This window comes from Sceloporus undulatus, chromosome 1 (genome assembly GCF_019175285.1).
Source record: "Sceloporus undulatus isolate JIND9_A2432 ecotype Alabama chromosome 1, SceUnd_v1.1, whole genome shotgun sequence".
NCBI lineage: Eukaryota > Metazoa > Chordata > Lepidosauria > Squamata > Phrynosomatidae > Sceloporus > Sceloporus undulatus.
Window position 1 is genome coordinate 21,856,200 of NC_056522.1, and position 24,910 is coordinate 21,881,109.

Sequence of the window (24,910 nt, forward strand, 5' to 3'; positions counted from 1 at the left end):
ATTTGGGGTGGAGAGGTGCGGGAAGAACTCAGCCTTAGAGATTTCTAAAGCTCAGCACAAAACTAGGGAATAATTCACTTGAGAATTTATTTCCTACTGAATATCCTTCAGATTATGTTCCAAAAGTGGCCTAAGTGGGTCTTTCAAAAAGCCAGTTGTAGCACTACACATATTTTTCTATTTCATTAATTCTAACTCCTGCTCCTGCTTTTCTTGTAAAGTCTCCTGTTACAGTTATTTTGCAACTCAGCCAAAATGCTTAATCCAGGATGGAATGGCATTGATCACATATGAACCACCTGATATGAAAGGTACAGACACATTTTTTTTAAATCCATGTACATACTTACAGTTTATTTCAGAGCGTGTTTTTTCTTCTCTCACGTTTCTGCTTGTTGAATGAATTCTATGAAGTACAAGTAGAGGCTAGAAAAAATATTATCAAAATTAGAATTTAAAATTAAAGATGTTCTATATACATATTATGAAGACTCTTATACTTTGCACATTAAACTATCAGAGCTCAGAGGTAGCTAGTGACAAAAAAAACCTAGTTAATTGAAGTTAGTTACTTTACTGAGTAACCAAGACACAACTACATGCTACTTGTAACTTAATGGAGAACACCTTCACTAATTTAACTTGCAAAAGAAATTGTACTGGAACTAAGGACACTGTTTGCTATGTTCACTGTTGTTGTTACAGTATGTGCCTTCAATTCATTTTCAATTGATAGCCACCCTAAGGGGAACCTATCACAGGGATGCCTGACAACATTTGTTTGGAGGGAGCTGCTTTTCCCTTCCTCTGAGGCTAAGAGTGTGTGACTTGCTCAAGGTGACCCCATGGATTTCCATGGCTGAGCAGGGATTTGAACTCTGGTCTCCAGGGTCACAATCCAGCATGCAAACCACCACAACATACTGGCTCTCTTTTGTAATGTTAACAGTGCCCCACTTTTTTTGGTAGTTGGGGGTGTAGCTTCATTAAATGGAGGAGAAGCACATCACAAGATTCAAGTACAGGCCTGTGCTCTGCTGTGGACACTGAGGCAACAACAAAGTAGACAAGAGGAGAGAATGTTGTGTACCAGAGAGCAGCAACTTCCAGCATTCAGATTTTTTAAAAAAGAGAATACAAAACAAATGGGAATAAGCAAGTAAACAGTTGTAACTATGAAAGTAGCTATATACGGTAACTGTACATTACTGTAACTGAGGCCTGGTACATACTTCCCCTTCAGGGCAGGCTGGAGATGTCCAGTTTTCCCCCGGAGGGACGCTGCAGCAGCCAAACTGTGTGGCGTCCCTCCGCCCCAAAAAGAACCCAGAAAAAAATGGGTTCTTTTTCTGATACCGCGCAGATGTCACGAGTGCGCCATTGATGCACTCGTTATGTAAGTGACACACAGTGACATATGTATGGTGCGCATTGCTTACACCATCATGGTGGCACCTGTGTGGATGGGACATCGCCATGATGCCACTGCCGTCACACGCTAGTGTTCCAGAATGTGCGGAATGCTGCACACTCTGGAACCCTGGTATCGGCGGTGGCACACTGCTTTTGGCCCATCTGTCCTGAGCCTAAAACAGCCACATACTACCAGAGCAGCAGCAAATGGAACTGTAACTAATTACTTTTAAAAAGCAATTGCTCAAGGTTGGTCAAATGCTGCTAAAGATGCACAGGAATTTACCATGAATGTAATCTCTGCTATGAAATTAGACAGAGGTACAACAAAATGTACCACAAATGTACACAGCAGTGTAAAAATGTCCTGCAATTCACCAGAGCTTTAGTTTAAGTAATTTCAAAGCCAAACTCACTTCAAAAAAGAAACAGATACTAGTGAACTCCAAATTAAGATTGCATCCTCAAAGAGCTGAATTAATGACAAGTGGAAAAACACTCTGGTGCAAAGTATCTAACTGATATTAAAATGTACTTCATCTAATTAGACATGTGCATTTAGTGTCTTTCCTAATACCTTCACATGAGTCAAAACCTGTCTACTTATTAATGGCAAGCTGCTAATTTAATGAAGGCCTTGGGCATGTTTTTTTCCTTAAAGAACTTTCTTTTTGGCTTTTAGAAGCACCATTCTTTGTCAGAGGTATTATATTTTCAAGTACTGAATTTTTATTGCTAATGTGTTGTTTAGCAAGCACTCTTTATACAAAGTTGCCATTGAGTTAATGATACAGGTAGGAAAGGAAAAGACATTGGGAGGGTGCAGACAGCCCACAGCAAGGTTACAAGGGCTCTATTTCTGGGCAATACGGGAGAGATAACTCATACGTGATCCTCAGCACCATTCAGAGAATTAACAGATACAGACACACAGGGAGGGAGTAAAATTCAAGCTATTTTTGTCAATTAGGGGTTCACTGTCTGTACACTCAGTAGTACATATTTACAGTCCAGGCGCACTCTAAAAAAACAGTTACAGTTGGATATCATTACAGAAATTATGCTTTACTGACATGAAGCTAAGTGGATCGCTTGATAAAGAGATAACTAAGGGTTGTGCTACACAGGAAGTTAGTTCAGATGCTTTCATCTGCAGCAAAAAGTATTTTACTTGAAACACTTTTATGGATACTTAAATTTAAATAAACTTCAAGAGTATCTTAAATGGTACAGAAGGCTGTGGCAGCTGAGAATCCATGACATGCTATCAACATTTTAAAAATCTCAAATGCTGGTAAAAGGGTACGTTGACGGACAATCAGAAAAAAACACAGCAAGGCTAGCAGTAGTTAGAGGCCTTAAAAGTGCCTTACCGTTTCAGCGCTCTAGTTTGTGAACATTCATGAGCTCCTTAATCGACACAGTAACAAGTAATAATGTAATTGTGAACATCTTCAAGAAAAATAAGGCAGCAGTGTGTACCTACATTGGTCCAAAACACACTGCAGAAAATAATCCAGTTTGAGACTGCTTTAACTGCCCTGGCTCAGTGCTAGGGAATCCTGGGAATTGTAGTTTATTGTGGCACCAGAGCTCTCTGACACAGAAGGCTAAATGTCTCACAAAAATACAGCTCTCAGAATTCCAGAGCAGTTAACGTGGTTTCAGACTGGATTATTTCTACAATGTGTTTTGGACCATCAATAAATTTAGAGTGACTGCAGGACTGTGCTTACAGTATGTTTACAATTTGTAAAATGCTTTGAGCACTTGTGGGAACAGAAATTAATACAGTCAGCCTTCTGTATCCATGGATTCTTTATCTACAGATTCAGCTATTTACAGCTTGAAAATATTTTTAAAATATAAATTCCAAAGGTAAACCTTGAATTTGCCATTTTATATAAGGGGCACTATTTTACTATGCCATTTTATTTAATGGGACTTGAGGATCCACAGATTTTGGTATCCATGGGGGGTCTTGGAACCAAACCCCGGTGGATACCAAGAGCCCATCCAAACAGTAAATCTAAAATGGTTTAAGCTTCTTATGCTTTCATTGTATCAGAATTATGATTGCAGTGGGAAAGGGTGTTTCAGCGAGACGAAATTGTCTCAGGGATCTAAATCCAACCTGGTGCTGGAGGAAGAATATAGATTTTTTTTGGCCGATGAAGATCTCAGAGGTGCCCAAAACCCAGTTCCAGGGGTTTCTAGTGCTTTCCAGAGAAGGTTTTAGAGCTGCTGGAGGGGGAGACTACAGCATGGAATGGGTATTGCCTCCTCCTCTACCTAAGCTGGATTCCACTGTTGTGCAACCAGAGGTCTAGCACAAGATACACCAAAGGCTCTTTAACTGCAAAAGCACTGATGTATATAGTATTCTTACCTCAGGATCATCATCATCAAAATCATGATAGGTGGAATGATCAGGATTATTCATTTTATCCAACAGTTCAATAGCAAGGGTTCGGTTTAATGGCTGGGTTACAAAAGGGTGCTAAAAACACAAAATGCAAGCACAGAGTAAAAGAAGAGAAAATGCATTTGGATAATAACATTTAATATAAAGGGGGCTCCTCAAAATATACTGGGTGCATTCCCCCCAAGCTTTCTGCATTTAGCAAAGCTAAACTTCAGGCACCACTTTACATATCTCACATCTTCTTTGCCCCAAAAGATAGAGATAGGCTGCCCTGGTGGCACAGTGGTTATAATGCCTGTACTGCAGCCATTCACTCAAAACCACAAGGTTGTGAGTTCAAGACCAGCAAAAGGGCCCAAGCTCGACTCAGGCTTGCATCCTTCCGAGGTCGCTAAAATGAGTACTCAGACTGTTGGGGGCAAATTAGCTTACTTGCTAATTAGCTTACTTGCTGTTCACCGCTATGATCTTTGGAATAGCGGTATATAAATGAAACAAATTATTATTAAAAGACAGCAGATGTCACAAAACAAAAGTAAGTGATGTTTTAAGCCCTCAGCCCATATTCGCGCTGAGAAAAACCCCAAAAACAAGAGGCACAAACATACACATACAGAACTGATGCATCACCTCCATACAGAAGTGCTCCTCATATGGCAACAATGGATACGCATCAAACTTTTAGACAAGTTTGAAAATATAAAGTCATACCTGCAATAGTTTTTCAGCTGTAGGTCTTTTTTTAGGATTCTTTGTAAGTGCCATTTTCACAAAATGATGGAAACTATTTGACCTTTAAAATGAAATTACAGACTTTAGAAAGAAATATAACAAACACAACCCAATACAGTAACATTACCACAGTACTTACCACTTCATTTTGTCCTTTAGTTTGGGAGGCTGGAAGTTGCTTTTAGTCATTAAAAAGAGAGCTCTGAAAAGTAACAACAGCAGGGACTTTATAAAACCCATGTCATTATTTTACATCCATGAGAGCAGCAGCACATTTATCTTCAGTCAGAAAAAAAAAAAAAGAACTGCTAAGCGACTTGCACCAAAAGTTAAAGGAGGCAGTATTCATGCCAAAAAAGGCCTGGTGGCTAGATTGGCTGTATTTATTAGAAATATTAAGACAGTGAACAGATTAGTATAGTTCTGGAGTCTGTGTTTATAGAACAAAGGTATAGAAAATAATGGCAGCTTCTGCAAGTCTCTTGCAAAATATATTTCTAGATTTTCTATTAGCTCCTTGACATGTGATCACTTCAGCATAGTGTAAGCCTCCATTTAATCATGTCCAAAGCAGCATTCTGTCAGTAGGTCTGCCCCAGGTCTCTGACACACTGGGTATATCCAGTAACAGAACAGGCACATGCAAAGGTTCAGGTAAGAGTTACCAACAAGATGCAAGTAATAATTAAATCTTGAGCTATTAGTAAATGGCCCAGCAGATCACATCACTCTCAAAGAAGAACACGTGAGTGCAGAGGACAGGATTACATCCAATACTTTTCAGAGGCACAAAATTGCTTGACGGAACCATAGCTGTCCAGGACAAGTAATTCATTTTCTCTCCTATTGTTTTCGGTCAAACAGGCTTTTGTGATCCCTAAAACTGCACTGTCTTTAATGGAAAGCAATTTTAGAAAGCGGGTAAAATAACACCCATGTTAAGACCCTGTTGAGTCATAAAATGAAGCAAACTTCAATACAGGAGTCAGCCCCATTTCCGCTCCTATTCACCACCACTCCAGATAACACGTCTAGAGCTAGAATAGAGGGAAATGCGGGGAGGGAATCCAATTTCTTTCCTTCTTTCTGCATCACAAACAGTTGCCAAAACTGATCTTGCAGCCATCTGTTCACTTACTTGATAGAACGGTGTTTTCTTATTAGAAAAACCTACATTTGCCTGTGGCAATTATGCTTTTATATGCTCTTCTTAAACGGTCTGTAAGGCTTCCCAGTCTTACATACAATTACCAACCTCATTGGATGTAAGTCAAACATTGGAGGCTGGAGCTCTGCTAGCTCTATAGCAGTGATTCCAACAGCCCAAAGGTCACAAAGTTGATTATATCCACCTTTCCTTTCAACTGCAGCAACCTCAGGGGCCATCCTAAAAAGAAGAAAACAAGTTTAGTAAGGAACTTTCCATTTTCATATTTTGAAGGGTACCACTGCCGAAACACTTTTCAATACATTCCAATATTATACTCTCTGTTGCTCCTTAAGTTTTTATGGAAGACACAGACTATAAATCTCTTTCACCTTCTGGAGTTCCAATGTTCAATTACGGTTAGGGGCCTTGGAACAGGTTAGGCTGATTTTCCGCTGTCTACCTAGTAACCTTAGCCTTGTCAAATAACTGTATGCATAAATGAGGCTGAGAAAACCTTGGACAAAGTCATCTAAGAACTCAGCCACAATCCTACTGCTCACACATTGTGAAATAAAATGGAATAAGAAAAAGATCCAGACACACTTCACAAATCCAAACTTGAATAAATGTTCTTATATCCCAGAGAAATGAGAACAAAGAAACCACTTTCAGAGAAACTGACCTTCTTCCCTCCACAATTTTAAAGCAGGGCAACAAAGAGATCACACACTTTGTTTTAAGGAAAACTGGACTTCTTAGAACATGGCAGGGCAGCTTCCTTCCATAAGAGATAAAAACATGTCCTTTTTATCACTGTCATGCCAGTGAAATTTAGCAGCTATTGGGGGAGGGAAGAGAAGGAAGCAAAAGGACCATGGGCTACACGTAGTTTATAGGCTGAATGTTGCCCACTACTGGGATCCAGAAAAGACCTTCCCTGTTTGCTTCCAGCGCCAATTGTGAATGTACACCACCATGAGTTGTATCCCATGGTTTCTGTCTGCAAGAGGAATCAACAAGACTGCTAGAACATAGTCTCTCTCCCCTTGACAACTACATACATATCCCTGGAATTTCCTATGAACAGTTAGACTAAAGGATACTTGCCAATATGGAGTTCCAATGAAAGATTTCCTTTTGGCAATGGTAGCTGTTATTTGTGCTGCTACTCCAAAATCAGCTAAAAAAAGATTGAAGACAATAAGTGGTGTAACAATACTTACTGTGATCAACATAAGTTAATTTTCTACTGTAAAGATATGTTAGAAACAAGCTCTGAAAAGATCTCGTAGTTTCTATTTTCCACTAGTCCATTCTGGGCTAAATCCAACAGTCTCAAACATAGCAGGTCCACTGAATAAATAGGACTTGCCACCATTCCTTTAATGGGTCTATTCTAGCTGGGACTAACAAGCTGATTTAGCCTGTTATCCTCAGACAAAAAAATTACACTTTCATTAAAGTCTACTGACAAAGGCCACAATAAAACATTTCTTCTGAATTCCTGAGTTATTTGTAATAGTTATCTGCCTTTTGAACAAGCTGCCTTGGAGCCTAATCTTCTTCCCTTCTATTTCTATTTAATTCATAAGTAAAAAACAGAGAAGATTAGGCTCCAAGGCAATCTTCTCAAAATGCTGATAACTATAATTTTTGGAAGATGCCTCGTAACAATCCATTAATTTATACAACACAGAAAATATAAAAATGAACACTAGTTTCAATCTAAATATGCTACAAGTGTACATGGTTGAAAAAATCATGTATAGTCAGAGCCTTCTAATTTTTAGCAGAACAGTTTTGATAGGTGAATATCAAATTGTTTATTTTTTTAAATATATAGCATTCTCTCTCTTAATTGGGAAAGTTCTTGTAGTAAGTGCCAAAGCAGAGATTTGTCATGTGCAAATAAGATTTATTTGGCAACAATCTGGTGAAATCCTTTTGCTTTCACCAACTATGAAAGTAGCAGAGATAAGGCACTGAACTTTGGATATTTTCACAATTTATAAAATTATTAAAATTTATTATACAAAAGCAAACCTACAGAAAAATACTTACCTAATTTCACATGGCCATTGTCTGTTAAAAGAATATTTGCTCCCTTGAGGAAAAAACACAATATACAACTTTTTATATTTCTTTTTGGTATAATAATAACAACACACACAACAGTCACATGAACCAGAATATAAGTAGTGCCAGAACAACACTCATGAAGGGAAATTGGGGGTGGCTTCACATACACAAGCCAACTGCAGCCACCCTTAAGACAGAACCACCTACCCATGTGCAAAGACAAATTAGAACAAATTCTTCAGAGAATGCCCTAACAAGATTGTATCAGCTCATCAAGAAATATGACAAAGCAGCACTCTATGTTGGGTGTGGAAAATTTTTCACATCATTTATATATCCGTAGTTGCCTGGATTGTTGTGCACTGCCATCAGCCGTGTTAGATGGGCTAAATGCTAATAATAATAATAATAATAATAATAGAATTTATTTATATACCGCCCAATCACTGGGAATCCAAGCAGTTGGATATATACTTCTTGTTATTCATCTAAGAAAGTGAATATTCAAAAATCCTAATATAATTCGCAGGAATAGATTAACAAATGAATGCATTGTTAAGCTTGTTTCTATTTTCCAAAATATCTTGCACTCTCAATCAGACACAAGTACAAGCAATTAAGACAAGCTAGGCTAAGTTCCCTGTGATTCATCCATCCTTTTATGAAAAAGAATGCTCAACTAGTTGTAGTGATTCAGATTTTTCTCAAACCCATATCACTGATTGTATCATAGAAAAGAGGGAAAAAATATGAGTGCAGCAATGCACTGCATACAGTTTTTGTCATTAAACACTACATTTAGCCCTTTTAAAAATGCTGACTACAGACAAGTAAAGCCTGGCACTTTAACCACTACTAGCTGACTCCAACTTCTGGAAGAATAATTGCTTTCACACGTCAATGCTTAGTGACCACTGTAAAAATCTGAAAGACCTGTATCACATTATGAAGCCTTTTGAAAATGTAGGGCAAGAGTCATGATTTGCATTTTTCTGGATCCTTTTACATCCTCACTCACAGGAGTGATGCAACATAACAATAATGATTTCTTAACTAGTCAAGTGGTAGAATTAGTCCAGTACTGTTCAATTTTCTCTATTCCTTTTAACCATGGGCAACTATTATATAGTTTTAAAATAGTTAGCTAAGGTCCCAAACAGACAGTCCAAAATAAAGCTGCTTCAGGGTCACTTTGGAGGTAGGCTGTTTAAATGATGCGTCCGGAAGCCAGGCCAAAACCATGCTCCCGTTCTAAAGACTGGAGCGTAGCTTTGGTGCAGCTTCTGGCCCCTGAGCACGCATGCACCATTTAAACAGCATACCTCCAAAGTGACCCGGAGCAGCTTTATTTTGGCCTGTCTGCATGGGGCCTATAATAGTTATATAAAAAGGAGGAAGGAAGGAGAGGAAAAAAGAAAGAAAAAGATGTGGCAGCATCTTTAAGACCAAGTGTTTTTTTTAAATCCCATGAGCTTTATTATTATATGAGTTTTCATCAAATGCAGTACAGAGTGATAATAAATGCTCAGGAATAACACATATTTACACATTTGCTAATGTTAATATGTAAAAGAGCACTACATTACAGTACATTAACAAAGCCAGAAGCCACAGACACAACACAGAAAATGCAAAACTGCCTCAGATGACAGAGATACTTGTAAAATGTAGATTCTATAGAAACTGTGGGGTCTAACTATTCTAAAGCACCACAGCCTGTCTGATCGTGGAAGAAAACCAGGATTAGCTCTGGGTAGTATTTGAATGGGAGACGCCCAATAAATAGTAGGTGCTGTAGGTTATATTTTAGAGGAAGAAACTGGAAAACCAACTTCTGAGTAACCCTATGAAATTCATGGGATCAGCACAGGTTGACAGAGCTTGAAGGCACACACAAAGAGAGAGAAACTGTATACAAGAGAACAAAACAAATAATGAAGAACCAACCACAGATGAAACAAATAACAATACTAAAACACATTCAGAGAGAATGTACTGCAAATCTGAAATATGCATCCATGTTCCAACTTTTCACTGGGATAAAAGCTCCATGGACAGACTAAGTCCCATGCAAAGCTGGATTAACTTAGAACTTAGAATCATACAGCTGGAAAAGACCTCAAGGGCCACTCAGTCCCAACACTCTGACATGCAGGAATTCACAATCAAAGCATCCCTGTCATTTAGACATCCAGCCTCTGCTTAAAAACCTCCAAAGAAGGGAGTTTTTTGTGGGCTTTTCAGGCTATGTGGCCATGTTCTAGAAGATAGCCCGAAAAACCCACAAAAAACTATGGATGCCGGCCATGAAAGCCTCCGACTTAACAAAGAACGGAGTGTTTTCTGCTGTTGAGCAGCTTTTACTGTCAAGGGATTCCTCCTAATGTTGAGGTGGAATCTCTTTTCCTGTAGTTTACATCCATTGGTCCAGGCCCTGTTCTCTGGATATACAGAAAACAAGCTTGCTCCATCCTCAACATGACATCCCTTCAAATGTTTAAACAGTGATATCATGTCACATCTAAACTTTCTCTTCTCCAGGCTAAACATAACCAGCTCCCTCAGCCGTTCTTCATAGGACATGGTTCATAGTTTCTAGATCTTTCACCATTTTGGTTGCCCTCCTGTGGACACGCTCCAGCTTGCCAACATCCTTTTTAAACTGTGGTGTCCAGAACTGGATTCAATATTCCAGGTGGGGCCTAACCAAAGCAGAATAGAGTGATACTATTACTTCCCTTGAGGCGAACACTTAACAAAATCAAGTCAGTGCTCACAGTCTTGGTCAAACTGAGGTGGCAAAATATGCAGCTTGAACACAAAGAATGAGTATGCAACCAACAAATGACACAGAAGGAATAGTATCTAGAGGCACTTGTTTGTACCAGCATCCCAGATACAGAGATGAATATAATGGTACTTCCTTCAAACTGTCTTAACTCTGGCTCAAATCCAAAAAAAGCATGAGCACCACAGCCCTTTCTTGCTATCTTTCTTATGCAGTTTCCAATGGGCCATCAGAAGCAAAGCCAGAGGTTAAAGCAGCCTCTGAAATGACATGGAAAAGAGTACGGTACTAAGTACAGAGCACTAAGTACAGAGGTTAAGGGAAGCCCCTTGCATGAACACAACTGCCTTTGCTTGTGCACGAGGTACTTTAGATAGTATCTCACATACGATCTAAATTTAAGAATATAATCTAACAATGTGCAATAATTACAGATATCTTCACAAAAATATAAGTTCTACTACATATATTGCCTTTGGTACACTTTTTCATAATCTATTTTTCTCCTTCACACAAGACAGCATGTTTCTGTTTTCAAAGATGAATACTTGAACTGGCAACCTTACACACCTGACGAAAATATTTAAAGGACAAACCTACCTTTATGTCTCTGTGCATTTTTCCTTTACTGTGAAGATAATATAATCCCTATAATAAAAAATACAAAAACGGTTAGAAAAAACCTGTATATGAATGTGTTGTTCTAAACAAAACTAACTACCCAGAAACAAATGTTTGAAAATGAAATAATACATCTCTACTTAAGTTTATTTTATATTGTTTACATGTTGGGGTGGCCAACCACATGAGGTTTGGGGGCTACAGATGGCCCTCCAGTGGACTTGTCTCCATCCGTCTTTCTTTCTTTGTTTTAAATATCACCCTCACCTTCAGGGAGATGTGGGAGTAATTTCACCAGTGCAATCCAACCTTTTCCTGCAAAAAACTGGAAATGATCAGAAATCATATCTGGTTTTGAAAAGGACTCTGACACTCCTAAAATAGATTGGAGGAGAGCTTGCCAAAGTTGCCCCCATGGCCTCTAGAAGGCATGATGGCCTTTTTCAATAAATAAAGTTAAAAAATTAAAAATGGGGGACTACACTGTGATCCCTGAGGGACCATATCTTGCCACCCCTGATTTACATAAAGTTATGCAAAAGCATCAAGCTTGAAAGAAATACAAACAGGTATGTTGAAGCCTGAAATCCTATGTGTACTGATACGGATATCAGGACCACAAAAACCATTGATACTTCTTTATCAGTAAATATCTCAGGGAACCGAGTTCCACATTTCTCCTTCATTATACATTGGTTGTGGAACACCTGAAAATAGTCAGAAGTACATACACAATCTTTGTGACTATCAGAGCAGCTCACCTTGTGCCTAAGTCTGAAAGTCAAAGCCTCTGTGTAAGACAGGCATATCTCCCTGCAGCACCCTAAGCCAAAATACACACAGACATATGGACAAAGGCATGAGCTGCAGCATTGGTTTTCTTCCATTAGGGGAGGTGGGGAAGGACAGCTTACACTGAACAAGCAGCTTTTTTTTAGCAAAAAATATCAATAAAATATCTAATATGAAAAGTGTGGTGGTCAGACCTATAATTGATACAGACATCACTTATCCAACACAAACAACTGGTTTATCTCGTACATTGTAAACCACTTAGGGAGTACTTAGTTCACTGATAAGCAGTATAGAAACGTACTTGCTATTGCTATCATCTTTTCGGTACATATTATTTCTATCCAAAAGGCTAACAATGGAAGCATTTTGCTTACCTGTAGTGTTTCTCTGCTTACATAAGCAATCTGCAGTTCAGAGAGAGGTCCAGTTACTGGAGGAGAAACAATGCCCCCACACAAAAAGAAAAAGAAAAACACAATTACATTTCAACATTAATATTAGAAGACAACACTCAAATGTCATTCTCTCAGACAAGTACAAATATGGTTCATGTTTCTGGCCATGAATGAAAAAGGTATTAAAAATAGTATTGTTATAAGATGTTGCAAATCCTTATAAGTATTTTTTCCTAGAGACCCAAGCATGGGTTGGCAATGCTATGCATTTTTAAAAAACCTTTGATATGTACAACACAGCAATCTGTGACCATCCAAATATTACTTAACTAAACTCCTATCAGCTCCATTCAACATAACCAATAGTAAAGAATGATAGGAGTTACAATCCAATAACAACTGCAGCTCCAGGTTCCTCATCCCTAGTTTACAATGTCTTTTACAATCTATGATTAGATTACAGTGAGCTCAGCTTTTATATATAAGGTATACCTGTACATAAAACATGCATGAGGTATATTGCACAAAATTTTTTGTACAACTACAGTCATCCCTCCATATTCGCTAGGGTTAGGGGCACAAGACCCCCGTGAATATGGAAAAACTGCAAATAACAAAAACACCATGTTTTTACCTGACAGGATACCTCTCTAGGACTCTCTAGGTCTTCCAGTGCAACTCTGTGGTCAATGTCCAAACTACACTGACCATAGAACGGTGCTGGAGGAGCTACAAAGGCCTAGTAGAGGTCCTTCAGTGCAACTTTTAGTTAAAATTGCCCAAAGAGTTGCACTGGAGGACCTAGATATTCCCAGAGAGAACATATTAATCAAATCTGTGAATAATCAAATCCGCAAATATGAAAGCCACAAATATGGAGGGATAACTGTATAATTAAAAGAGCTGAACCAAATTCTAAGTGAAGACAATATTTGTAGTAGCCACATCTAAGTTGTTGAAGCATTCCATAGCAACATAGAGAAGAAAACTTGCTGAAGTCCTCTGGATTTTACTACTTGCAAATCTAATTGTTGATGCTGGCCTATTATAAGAAACAGCTTGGAAATTAATTAAGAGACAGAATATTTCACTCCTTTTAAAAAAAACACACAGGTTTGCAGCCAAAATCAGTAGTAACAGGAAAGCATTTGCTCCTGACATCTGTTCAGCCACAATGTAAAATAAGCCCATTTCCTAAAACACAGGTGGCACCATCACAAGGACATCAATCACTGCATTTAACAGAGAAACACAGCAATGACTAGACACAAAGAGAGAACACAACAAGCTTGTACAAGTGAAGAACCTATTTTTGTCAGATGTAAGTTGTACAGTAGTTACAACTGGACTATCATAAAGGTCATGTAATCACTCAACCATTTAAAAAAGCCTTCCACTTTGCATTTACTCCCAACTCTTATAAGTGGGGAAATGGAATTCAAGGGAATAGGGAAGAAGGAAGAGGTCAGCAAGCAACTACTTTGCAACAGCTCACCAACAGTCTGACCACACAGAAAATTGGACAATCACATAATACTGCATGGTGTTGTATATCTACTGATATATAGTCACAAGTCATTTCACATGGTCCATTTTACACTGTACGAATGTGAATAGACAATGTGTGGGCCCACACTTTGAGACAGCTGGCACAGCATTGGACCTTCAGCTGTGCCATTAGCACACTGAGAGCTGCATCACACAACGTGGGTGGATATGGAACTTCCTACCATCACAGATTCTTCTAAGCTACAGTAAAGCCTGCAGCTACAGCCCTGTTCTTAGTTGCTTATTTGTATGAATCAACCAGAAGGCTTGGTTAACATTTTCCAAGTTCTGCCAGGGAATCCATACACCTGACTAAAAGAAATCATTTTACAAGAAATCTTAAAAGACTACATGCCTGTTATAAACTTTGTCTACCAATACAAAAATAAAAATAATTACACAATAACTGCATGTTTCTGCTTTTACAATGCTCTTTTTACTGCTAGTTTTATTCCTAGGACTGGTTTTTAATTTTCTTGTGATTAATATTTTTACCAGCACGACCTACAACATACTCTGCCTGGGGTTCCAAACAACCATTCTTTCTAAGCAGGTACCAATAATTCCTCATCGGTATTAGTTTTTTCTAGCAAGAGTTTGCTGTTAGTCAGCAATGCATCTTTTTTGGCTCCATTCCTGTTGAGAATCAACCCAAGTTCACTACTAGATCTACAATGGTTTACAAGATGGCCTTCCATATGTTCATGCACTGTAATTCACAACATTCTTCACCACTTACTGTCCTTGCTAGGAGTTGTTGGGAGTTGCAATCCAACATCTGTATGGCCACATGATTCTCGTGATGATACAAAATGTTGAAATATACAGTATGTCACAGTGAGATCTGCACGATTTAGCCATTTGTAATATCAAGTTACATGTGTAAGGGTACAAATCTTTCCCTCCCCGCAAAAGGTACAGATGTTTTGTTATCAAATAGCAATAAATAAATCAGCACTGAAGCAAAACAGGCATACCTTCAGCTAATTTTACTTGTGTTTCAGTTTTTATATAGAGACCAGCAACATCAGATCATTAAGTATACTGTTATTGAATACAGTCATCCACAGTAATTATTCAGGCAGAGTAAAGGTTTAGAAGTACCGCATCCACTCATTAATTTCCACTTTACAGAACATTTTATATAACGTACAATGATCTTATATTGCACATAGCCACAAACTCACAATTATCAGTGCTGACAATGATACAGGGCAGTATTGAGGAAAACAATTAAGAAAGGAAGGCTCATGTCTTAAACAATATTACAGCCAGTAAACATTCATATTATCAAGAGGCTTGTACTTGTTATTTCATAGTGATTGGGTTCTATAATAGCTATAGTGTAAATGGATTGGGCAAAGTGAAGCCCATGGCCTGTGTGTGGATTCCTTGGGCCATTATTGTGAGCCCCAAGATCAAAAATATTTTTAGTGCAGAATGTCCCCAAATCACCAATAATTTCCACCATTATTGTTATTATTGTTATTTATATAGCGCTGTAGATTTGCACAGCGCTGTACATAAAAACAATAAATATAAAAGAGTAAACTGAAGCCCCCCCCCCAAAAATCTCCCAACGAACAAAAAATAATAATTTGCTAGTTTTTTCAAAAATATACATCTGGCCCCCCACATCTGTGGCTTTCACTTTTGCGGATTTGATTAATATGTTCTCTCTAGGAATCTCTAGGTCCTCCAGCATCCACCAAAAATCAAGCTGGAGGACCCAGAGATTCCTACAAAGAAAACTTCTCTTGGCCTTTACAGGTCTTTCAGTACGATTCTATGGTCAACTTCTGGCAGATGTTGATCAGAATTGTGCTGGAGGACCTAGAGATTCCTAGAGAGGTGTTCTCTCAGGTTAAAAAAACAACTGTTTTTTTTTTTAATTTGCGTGTCTGGTTTTTTGTTTTGTTTTTACTTTCACAGGGATCCTTTGCCCCTTATCCCAGAAAATGTGAAGGGCCCACTGTATATAAATTGTCCCAAAATGCTCTCTGGGGTAAGAGTTTGGGATTCCTACCTTCTGCCCTGTTGGGATGATTTATTCCCAGGAGATGCCTTTTGAAACAGAAAGTGACTCCTGTTCATTTCTTGTTTGTATTTTACTTTATTTATTGGATTTATACCTTGCCTTTCTCCCAAAACAGGGATCATTTTGTTATTTAAAAAAGGCATCTCCTGAGCCTAAAATGGCCCATGAAGGCCCCCTAACATGGTGAGCATGTCTCCCTTGCAGGTGCCTGAACCATTTGGTGACCATATATATATATATTGATTTTGCAGGAGCTGGGGGGAAATACCCCAGGGTTTCCTGAGTGGTTAATGTCGTCACCCCCTAACCTTCCACAACTGCCCACCTGGTACAGATTATCGCCAGGTTTTGAAACAATTTTTTCTGTGTCTAGCACCCATTTATTGAAAGAAATAAAACATTCTTTTAAATTTTCTAATGTCTATTTGCAGACTTACAAAAAGCTGTACATCTCTTAAACTTACCATGGTAAATATCCTGCAATGAACCTCCTCCACAAAACTCCATGCAAATCCACAGCTTATCACGTCTAAAAATAATACATTTTATTAGTTTAGCATACTTGTAAACACTGAATGCAGTTTTACTTATTAACAATTTCATGCATGTAGAGCAAAGGCAATTGTTTATTTCTTAAATGTTTTCTTGTTTACTTCACAGAACACAAGATTGCATATAATAGAAAATGCCTTTTGCTTCCTGCAGCAAACACCAAAACAAAAGAGCATTCTTTTGATCAGCTGATGTGTACATGAAGACCACACAGAGAACTATTCTCACTCACAGATATGCAACTATGATTTACTGCCTGGAAGATTTGATGGAAAAGATGATCCAAGATTACAGTGGTCCTTTGTTATCTATCGGGGTCTGGTTCCAGGACCAAAATTTGTTTGTACCAAAATTTGTGGATGCTCAAGTCCCATTACATACAATGGCATACTAAAATGGTGTCCCTTATACATATTAAATTGGCAAAATCAAGCTTTGCTTCTTGGATCTTAAAAAAATATTTAAGTCATGGATGGTTGAATCCATGAATGCAACATCCGTGGATATGGAGGGCTGACTGTATTTTTGTTTGGAGGGCAAGCCTCAGAAGGTTAGGTGGTATTTCATTCTTGCTTGAGTTTCTCACTGACAATTTTACACTTTTTATTTTTTTTAAATGAAATTACTCACTCTAAACTTCCAGCATAGGGAGAGGAATTTTTTTTAAATATAAAGCTAGACAAGACAACACATAACATGCCTATATCTTTCATAATACTGACAAAATGCAGAAACAATGACATAGTACTATTAAGATGTACGTCACATTGTAAAAAGAAACAAAACGTACTTTGCTATTTTAATGAAACCACAATCCCCCTTAAGCATTCAACTACGTCACATTTCAGGGAAATGAAAAATAAACAACTGCCAAAATCCTTCTTCTTCCCATGCTTGAGGAGGAAGGGTGAAGGAAGCCTGTGAACCCGTCTTGTCTAGGCATATTCCAGCTTTTACACACAGTGCTGCTCATCCCAAAATCACATTACTGTGCTTTAATGCTGTTTTTTGTACAGGAGTTCATCCTAATTCCTTGGCAAATTAAAGATTTGAGCAGAATGTGCAGTCTAATAAATCAAACCAAGATTGCCTGCAGATTTAACAGGTTTAGTGAAGAATCACAACAATGAAAACCTTCATAATTCATAAACTAACAAGAGATTCCTATCATGTAATCAGGTGAACCTGAACTGTGACAGTCCAAACAGAATCGCCAATATCCCACCTCCATTCTACTTCCATAACAGATTTTCTGCACTTGTAATATCAGTGGACTCAAGCAGAAGAGCTTCCTCCAACTCAATAGCAGGAACAGCTTCACCTGTTAAATTTCTGCTTGTCAGGTGAAGAAGACATATCAGGAAGAAATCTGCCAATCTGATCATCCAGAAAAACAGCAAGACATGAATCACTTAGTCTTTGCTGTTGTGTGCCTTCAAGTCATTTCCAACTTATGGAGACCCTAAGGCAAACCTATCATGGAGTTCTCTTGGCAAGTTTCTTTAGAGGGGGTTTGTCATTGCCATCCTCTCAGGCTGAGAGTGTGTGACTTGCTGAGGGCCACCCAGTGAGTTTCCATGGCCGAGCCAGGATTCAAACCCAGGTATCCAGAGTTGCAATTCAACACTCAAAACAGCCTTTAAGGGAAATGAATACAGAGAAAGTCCTGAATGGGATAGTAAGGATTTGTTCAATCAAGGGATGGCAACATTAAATCATTAGTCAGCATCACTAACAGATTTATTTTTCTAATTAGATTAAAAGGATAATCTGGACTTTCAGACCACAAGAATCCATCTGGTTCCTCCACCTTCCTAGACTATGTCCCATCCTCATCCTTCTTAATTCTGTATTTTGTCCTAATTCTGTAGGACAATTATCTATCACGCCTGGGGGAACAAGGTATACAAAGATTGGGTAAGAAAGCAAAGGCAGGGTATCTATGGGGGTGGGAACAAAGTCTGCAAAGTCATTTCCAGAAAAAAACACTAAATTGTCCAGCGTCGACTCAACAGCAGCCACAGCCAAGGAATCAGAAGTAATTTGTTATGGATATGAAAAAGTAGACAGCATCAACTCCTTAGGGAGTCCAGGATGCCACAGTTAATTACAAGATGGTACTACTAAATTCCCATCCCTAATCTGCCCCTCACTCAGGGTTATGAAAGGTCTTTTATTTTTGCAAGCACTGAGAATTTTTAAATGAGTAAGATACACCATAAAGATTATACCTGAGATAGCTGCCAAAATAAGCAACAATGTTTGGATGCTTACAGTCTTTCATCATAATGATTTCCTGCTGCACAACAGCAAAATCTTCTCCTAGGGGGAGAAAAAGGAATTTTTTTTGTCATTCACAATGACAATGATAAAACTGGTTTAACTTACAAGAATAAAAGATTATCAAGATAAAGTGGTTCCTTGCTTTCTGCTGGAGTTTGGTTCCAGGACCCCCATGCTCAATTCCCATTATATACAATGTTGTAGCAAAATGGCATCCCTTTTATAACATGGTGAACAACTCAAAGGTTTGCTTTTTGTAATTAAAAAAAAAAACTATTGTTGAGCAGTGATTGGTTGAATCCACGGATGCAGAATCTATGGATATGGAGAGCCAACTATAATTCAAAACACTGCAAATGCTTGAAATTGTCTTGTATATAAAGGATGCATATCTGTATTTCACCTCCAAATTATTATCAGCTCACACATGCAGAAACTTTATTGTCTTGTTAAATTTCACTATACTGAAATACAGGGTGATCCAAAAGGTCACGTTTGATCATACGAGTGGGACAAGAGGCACTGCTGCTGTCAAAAATGTCTGCTTTATGATGAATTTTCCTCCCACTGCCCCCAACTGATTTGTATGATGTAACAACGTCACAACATTGGTGTGTTTCCCTGCCCCAGAACACTAGATGCTGCTGGAGAGAGAACACCACTGTAAAATTTCTGCCTAAAGTTTATTGCAAGGGTGGACATGACACGTTATATCTGTGATTGTTAAATGTCCTGCAGATCTACCCACCATTTTCATGTTTAACCAGACACTGCCTTCAAGATCTTTTCTATAGCCATAAATATTAGGAATGTTTACATTTAAATTGTAAAATTCAACATCTTTTGGGTTCTAGCACTAGTTTAGTTAAAAGAATATGAGGTATACATAGTTATTACTGTTATCATCAGCATCACCATTATTATCATTTATTTTTATAGTTCCTGTTCTTAGCACTGTGTCTCCATTTCCAGTTCTTTTCTAAAAGTCTTCAACTTCTTTGTGTTGGCACAAACTACTCTACAGAAGGAAGTTTATCCCTTTGCTCCTTCCTCCGTACCCTATCAGTACTGGTCTCCAGGTGTCCTGTAATTTAAAAGGGTCCTTGAAAGATCGCCAAAGTGTTACCTACAGCCACTTTCCTGCTTATCATCTTAATTATAACACAGGATTTCATTCTAGTGGAGCCTTACAGTACATTTTATGAATATACAAAGAAGAGACAATATTAGTGTATTTTGCTCTTTTTTCTCTTTCTTTTTGCCAGTCTTGCTAGCAGTTGGTTATGTTATCTTTTTCTTACTACCACTTCTTTTTTTCTAAGTTTTATTTAGAATTTGCAATACAAGTTCTACATTTTGATAATTAAGGTTAAAAAGTTCTGGAGCAGAAGAACAGAAATATTATCTGATCTATAATCACCAACCTTAATCTAATTGTTAGTTCCAAATAGAGATGTGAAAGAATGGAGGGGGGATAGAATTTGGGGGGGGGGGTTGCTTTTTTAAAAAAATCAAAACCTTTTCCCCCTGAAAAATTGGATTATGGACTATGTTCTTTTATAACGATAAATGAAATAATCAAGACAAGGCATTCATGTGTTTACTCCTCTCACATTGTAGCTAAAAACATTATATAACAGGTAGATTTTACTGTAAGGCGAAGTGGCCCAAATTAGAGTATGGCAACAGATCCAATCTGATCTTGGAAGCTAAGTAGGGTCAGCCCTGGTTAGTATTTGTATGGGAGACCACTAGCAAATACCAGGTATTGCAGGCTAAATTTCAAAAGAATTAAGTGGCAAAACCACCTCTGACGATTCCTTGCCTAAGAAAACCCTATGAAATTCATGGGGTCGTCATAAGTCAATAGGCAACTTGAAAATGTATACACACACACACACAGTATCTCACAACTTTGCAATTACTGGTCTTGGTTTCCTTTTTTTTTTTTTAACAGGAATAAGGGCTTTATGTCTGTTTAGCACTAAGGACTAGAAGATAGAAATATTTTCTTTGTATTATAGTTGTCCCTTCATATCCCCGAGGAATCCCTTTTGGACCCCCCTGCAAATAAGAAAAAACATGGGACCTCAAGTTCTGTTGTTCCCTATGGCTACGATGTGCATGAGGCCACACACCTCTATTCACTACAACAGAGCTTGCCATCCGCAGAAGCTCAAATCTGCAGATGGCAAGCCCGCGGATAACAAGAGCCCACCATACTAATGCTGATGAAAATTATTTCCTTTTTTTGCCTTATAAATTGTGGCGCAGTGGTTAAATGCCAGTACTGCAGCCTGGAGCTTAGGATCAACCCAGCCTACCATCCTTCTGTAGGCCGCTAAAATGAGTACCCAGCTTGTTGGGGGCAATTAGCTTACACATTGTAAACTGCTTAGGGAATGCTGAAGTGCACTGGTAAGTGGTACAAAAATGTATTTGCTATTGCTATTATAAATTTGCAAGAACAATAAAAGTGTTCCTTACAATTCACGACTTTGTAACGCCATTTATAACCATGATACAGGACGACTCTCCCTTATCCAAAATGCTAACACCAGAAGTGTTTTGGAATTTGGAGTATTTCAGATTTTGGAATATTTATATATACATAATTTGTTCTCTGGGAGATGGGACTCAAGTCTAAATTAGATTTAATTAGATTAAATTAGATTATAAAACATAAATGAATTTCATCTAAACATAACATACACATAACCTGAAAGTAATTTATACATAATATTTTTACTACTTTAGTGCGTAAGACGTTTGTATACACTGAACCATCAGAAAGCAAATGTGCTACTATCACAGCCACCCACGTGGACAATATGGATTTTGGGAGTATTTCGGATTTTAGAATTCCAGATAAGGGATTCTCAGACTGTATTTTAAAAAGTAAATTCAATTTGTAATTGTTTCATGAATTAATTGTACCTTTAATATATGGACTATGATAATGTAATGTCAAGCCAAGTTATACATGATGCATTTTATGTTCTTAAAGTAACAGAGGCATTTTTAGTCTTTAAAAATTACTACTGTCTTAAAGTTTTTCTGAAAATTGCCTTTTTCTTGACAAAAAATACACTATCCACAATAGCTTCATTTTCAGAAATTTTACATCTTTAGAACCAAACACCTAATTGGCCTACTCAAGTTGGGACAAACACTTGGATTTAGGCTACTATCTTCAATAAAGCTTTCTCTGGTAGTTGCCCAGTTCTTTATTTATGCAAGGCCAAAGAAGGTATGCAACAAGGACTTCTGAATCCTTCCAAATAGGCTGGACACTGCTCTGCTTTTGTTCTGGATTTCACCCAGTTTCTTTTAATGTGGTTTCTAATGAAGCTACTTGCAACTCATTACGCCTAGAGTCCATATTTTTCTAGCAGTTTGGGACTGGAAAGGAAACAGCTCAGTCCACAGATGGTTACTCAGAACTAAGCTCCACTGTGTTCAGTGGAGCTTACTTGAAAAATTACGCATAGGACTGGAGCCTAAAAGTATAAACAAATAATTAGAATTATTGCTTCTTATTTACCTAATATGCTTATACGATACCCCCTCCCCTCAAAAAAGGAAAAAAGCCTAAATCCAACTGTGCCCATATAAAAAGTTTCCCTATCAATCTGAAATAGGATATAACAATAACATTGTAATTAACTCTATCTACATTTATCTTGTTACAAACCTGAAATTCTGTACATATCCAAAATATGAATGTTTCAGTACCTGTTCTGGGATAATGAGCAAATTGAAATAGAACAAAGAACAATCCTTTTTTAACTTGGAATTATAAGTAGGAAAGCCCTTCTTGACACTATCCCATTGTCCGTCCCTTCTAGATAAAAGTCTTTATGTGGTATACTGAATACTTTGGTGAGATTACAGTTGTAAGTTCTTCTGAAAATGAGTAATTTAAGAACATTCTCTGAGTATCACTGCTTCACTGTATTACAGTATTTTTTAAAAAACAAAATACAACAGGGGTGTGGGGAAAAAAAACAAGGCAAGGTTAAAGAAAGTAAAGGAAACACAAATGCTTACCTGGTTCTAATTTTATTACTTTAATTGCTGCCAGTTCACTTGTGTTAACATTCCGAGCCTATTTTAAAAGCAAAAAAGAAAGAAACAAAAGGTTTTTAGATGTCGGAAAACAAGCACTGCTTTTTAAAAATTTAAATGGCTAGAAACAGAAGACTCAAATTTAAGCTCAGCCACCTGCAAGATTCCTGGTGGGTGGAGAGGCAGAAATTAAAAACATCTGCAATGTAATCCTCTCTCCTGTTTATATATGAGGGAAAACCTATTGGGAATACATATTTTCCCAATGATATAGAAAGGTAACAAGCCACCCAAGAACTCTGGAGAAATAATAACCATGAATATTAATGTGCCACAATTATTCATACCATGGACATGATAAAATGAAATCTACTTCCGTTTGTGATAATGTCATTGGGTTGTATCCAATGGCAGTCTTGCACTAACATAAAGACTTCCTGCTTATTCAGTGGATGCCATTTCCACTACTCACTGCTGCCTCTCACATCCCCTAAGATATTGTTCCCAAGGGGTCTGGGACCCTCTAGAGTAGTAATGAATACAGCTACAGGGCTGCAGTAGGTAGTGGCATGGTCAACAAAAACTCCCAGACTTCCAAATGAAGCTATTCAAATAACATTTCATCAGTAGATACAACCCGGTGATCGTTGCTGTGTGCCTAGTTGTTTCCAACTTATTCATATTTATACTGACATTTACATTTATATTTTTAATTTACATGGCACCTTTCTCCCAGGAAGAGACCCAAGGCAGCTCTCAGACAAAATCAGTTAAAAACTTTAAAATAAAATAAAAATATAAAAACAATTAAAATCATCTTCCTAATACAATATAAAGTTGCATTTAACACAGAAAAGTTAAAAACAAACAGAACACACACATGCATGTATAAAAGCCTCACTGACAATGATTATATATTAAAAGCCTGTTTGAATAAAAACATCTTTGACTGTCAACAGAAGGAAAGCAGGAAGAGGGCTAAACTAGCCTCCTTTGTAAGGGCATTCCAGAGGGTGGGCGCAGCCACCAAGGCTCTATCTCAGTGCTGGAGAACCTTTTAGAAGCCGAGTGCCCAAACTGCAACCCAAAACTCACTTATTTATTGCAAAGTGCCATGTCCCTCTGGCTTTCTAGTAACAAACTCTGGCAAATTCTGTGCTGGGGCGATGGCACATGTGCCCACAGAGAGGGCTCTGAGTGCCACCTCTGGCACACGTGCCATAGGTTCGCCATCACTGCTCTATCTTGTGCCTTCACTAAGCGAGCTTGTGATGTTGGCAGGACCAAGAAAAAGCCTTCTGCTGAAGATCTTAGAATTCCTGCAGGTTTATATGGGGAGAGAGGTCCTTCAGATAGTCTGGAACCAAGGGCTTTATAGGTCATGACCATCACTTTGAATTGTGCCTGGAAACGAACAAGTAGTCAGTGAAGCTGTTCCAACAAGGGAGTTATAGGTTCCCTATAACTGATCTTGGTCAGCATTCTGGACTCGCTGAAGTTTCCAAACAGTTTCCAAAGGCAGCCCCACGTAGAGTGTGTTAAAGTAGTCCAAATATGATTTAATCAAGGCATGTGTCACAGTGGCCAAATCTAATTTACGGTGACACTAAGGCAAAGCTATCTTGGGGTTTTCTTGGCAATATTTTTTTCAGAAAAAAAATCTGAGGCTGAAAGAGTGTTCCTTGCCCAAGGTCATCCAGTTGGTTTCCTTGGCTGAGCAAACATTTGAATTGTAATCTCTAGAGTTGTAGTCCAACACTTAAGCCACTACGCCATCATCATCATCATCATCATCATCATCATCATCATCATCATCATCATCATTAACCTTTATTTATGAAGTGCTGTAAATTTACACAGCGCTGTACATGCAATCTTTTTAGTTAGACAGATCCCTGCCCTCGGGCTTACAATCTAAAAAGACATGACATAGAAGGAGAAGGGAGTGGTGGAGGGAAAGGGTAAGAGGTCCAGCAGTTCCTCTCTACCTCCGAGGCCTGGACCAAGGCAGATGGACTGGAGG

The 24,910-nt window shown here is 38.1% G+C and overlaps 1 protein-coding gene across 10 annotated transcripts in view; it reads right to left on the minus strand.

Moving 5' to 3' along the window:
* MAP4K3 (mitogen-activated protein kinase kinase kinase kinase 3) overlaps nucleotides 1-24,910 on the minus strand; it is an 81,222-nt gene that overhangs the window by 40,502 nt on the left and 15,810 nt on the right. For 8 of the 10 annotated variants that reach the window (XM_042455636.1, XM_042455622.1, XM_042455613.1 and 5 more), the window contains exons 2-13: nucleotides 22,870-22,927; nucleotides 18,768-18,858; nucleotides 16,449-16,513; nucleotides 12,378-12,433; nucleotides 11,188-11,235; nucleotides 7,782-7,824; nucleotides 6,828-6,900; nucleotides 5,826-5,957; nucleotides 4,710-4,772; nucleotides 4,550-4,631; nucleotides 3,803-3,913; nucleotides 351-426 (exon numbers count right to left, since the gene is read on the minus strand). In XM_042455636.1, the coding sequence (XP_042311570.1) occupies nucleotides 351-426; nucleotides 3,803-3,913; nucleotides 4,550-4,631; nucleotides 4,710-4,772; nucleotides 5,826-5,957; nucleotides 6,828-6,900; nucleotides 7,782-7,824; nucleotides 11,188-11,235; nucleotides 12,378-12,433; nucleotides 16,449-16,513; nucleotides 18,768-18,858; nucleotides 22,870-22,927 (898 nt within the window). Of the gene's footprint in view, nucleotides 1-350; nucleotides 427-3,802; nucleotides 3,914-4,549; nucleotides 4,632-4,709; nucleotides 4,773-5,825; nucleotides 5,958-6,827; nucleotides 6,901-7,781; nucleotides 7,825-11,187; nucleotides 11,236-11,969; nucleotides 12,032-12,377; nucleotides 12,434-16,448; nucleotides 16,514-18,767; nucleotides 18,859-22,869; nucleotides 22,928-24,910 lie in introns of those variants that run through there. The other 2 variants (XM_042455670.1, XM_042455677.1) reach the window with 2 other exon arrangements.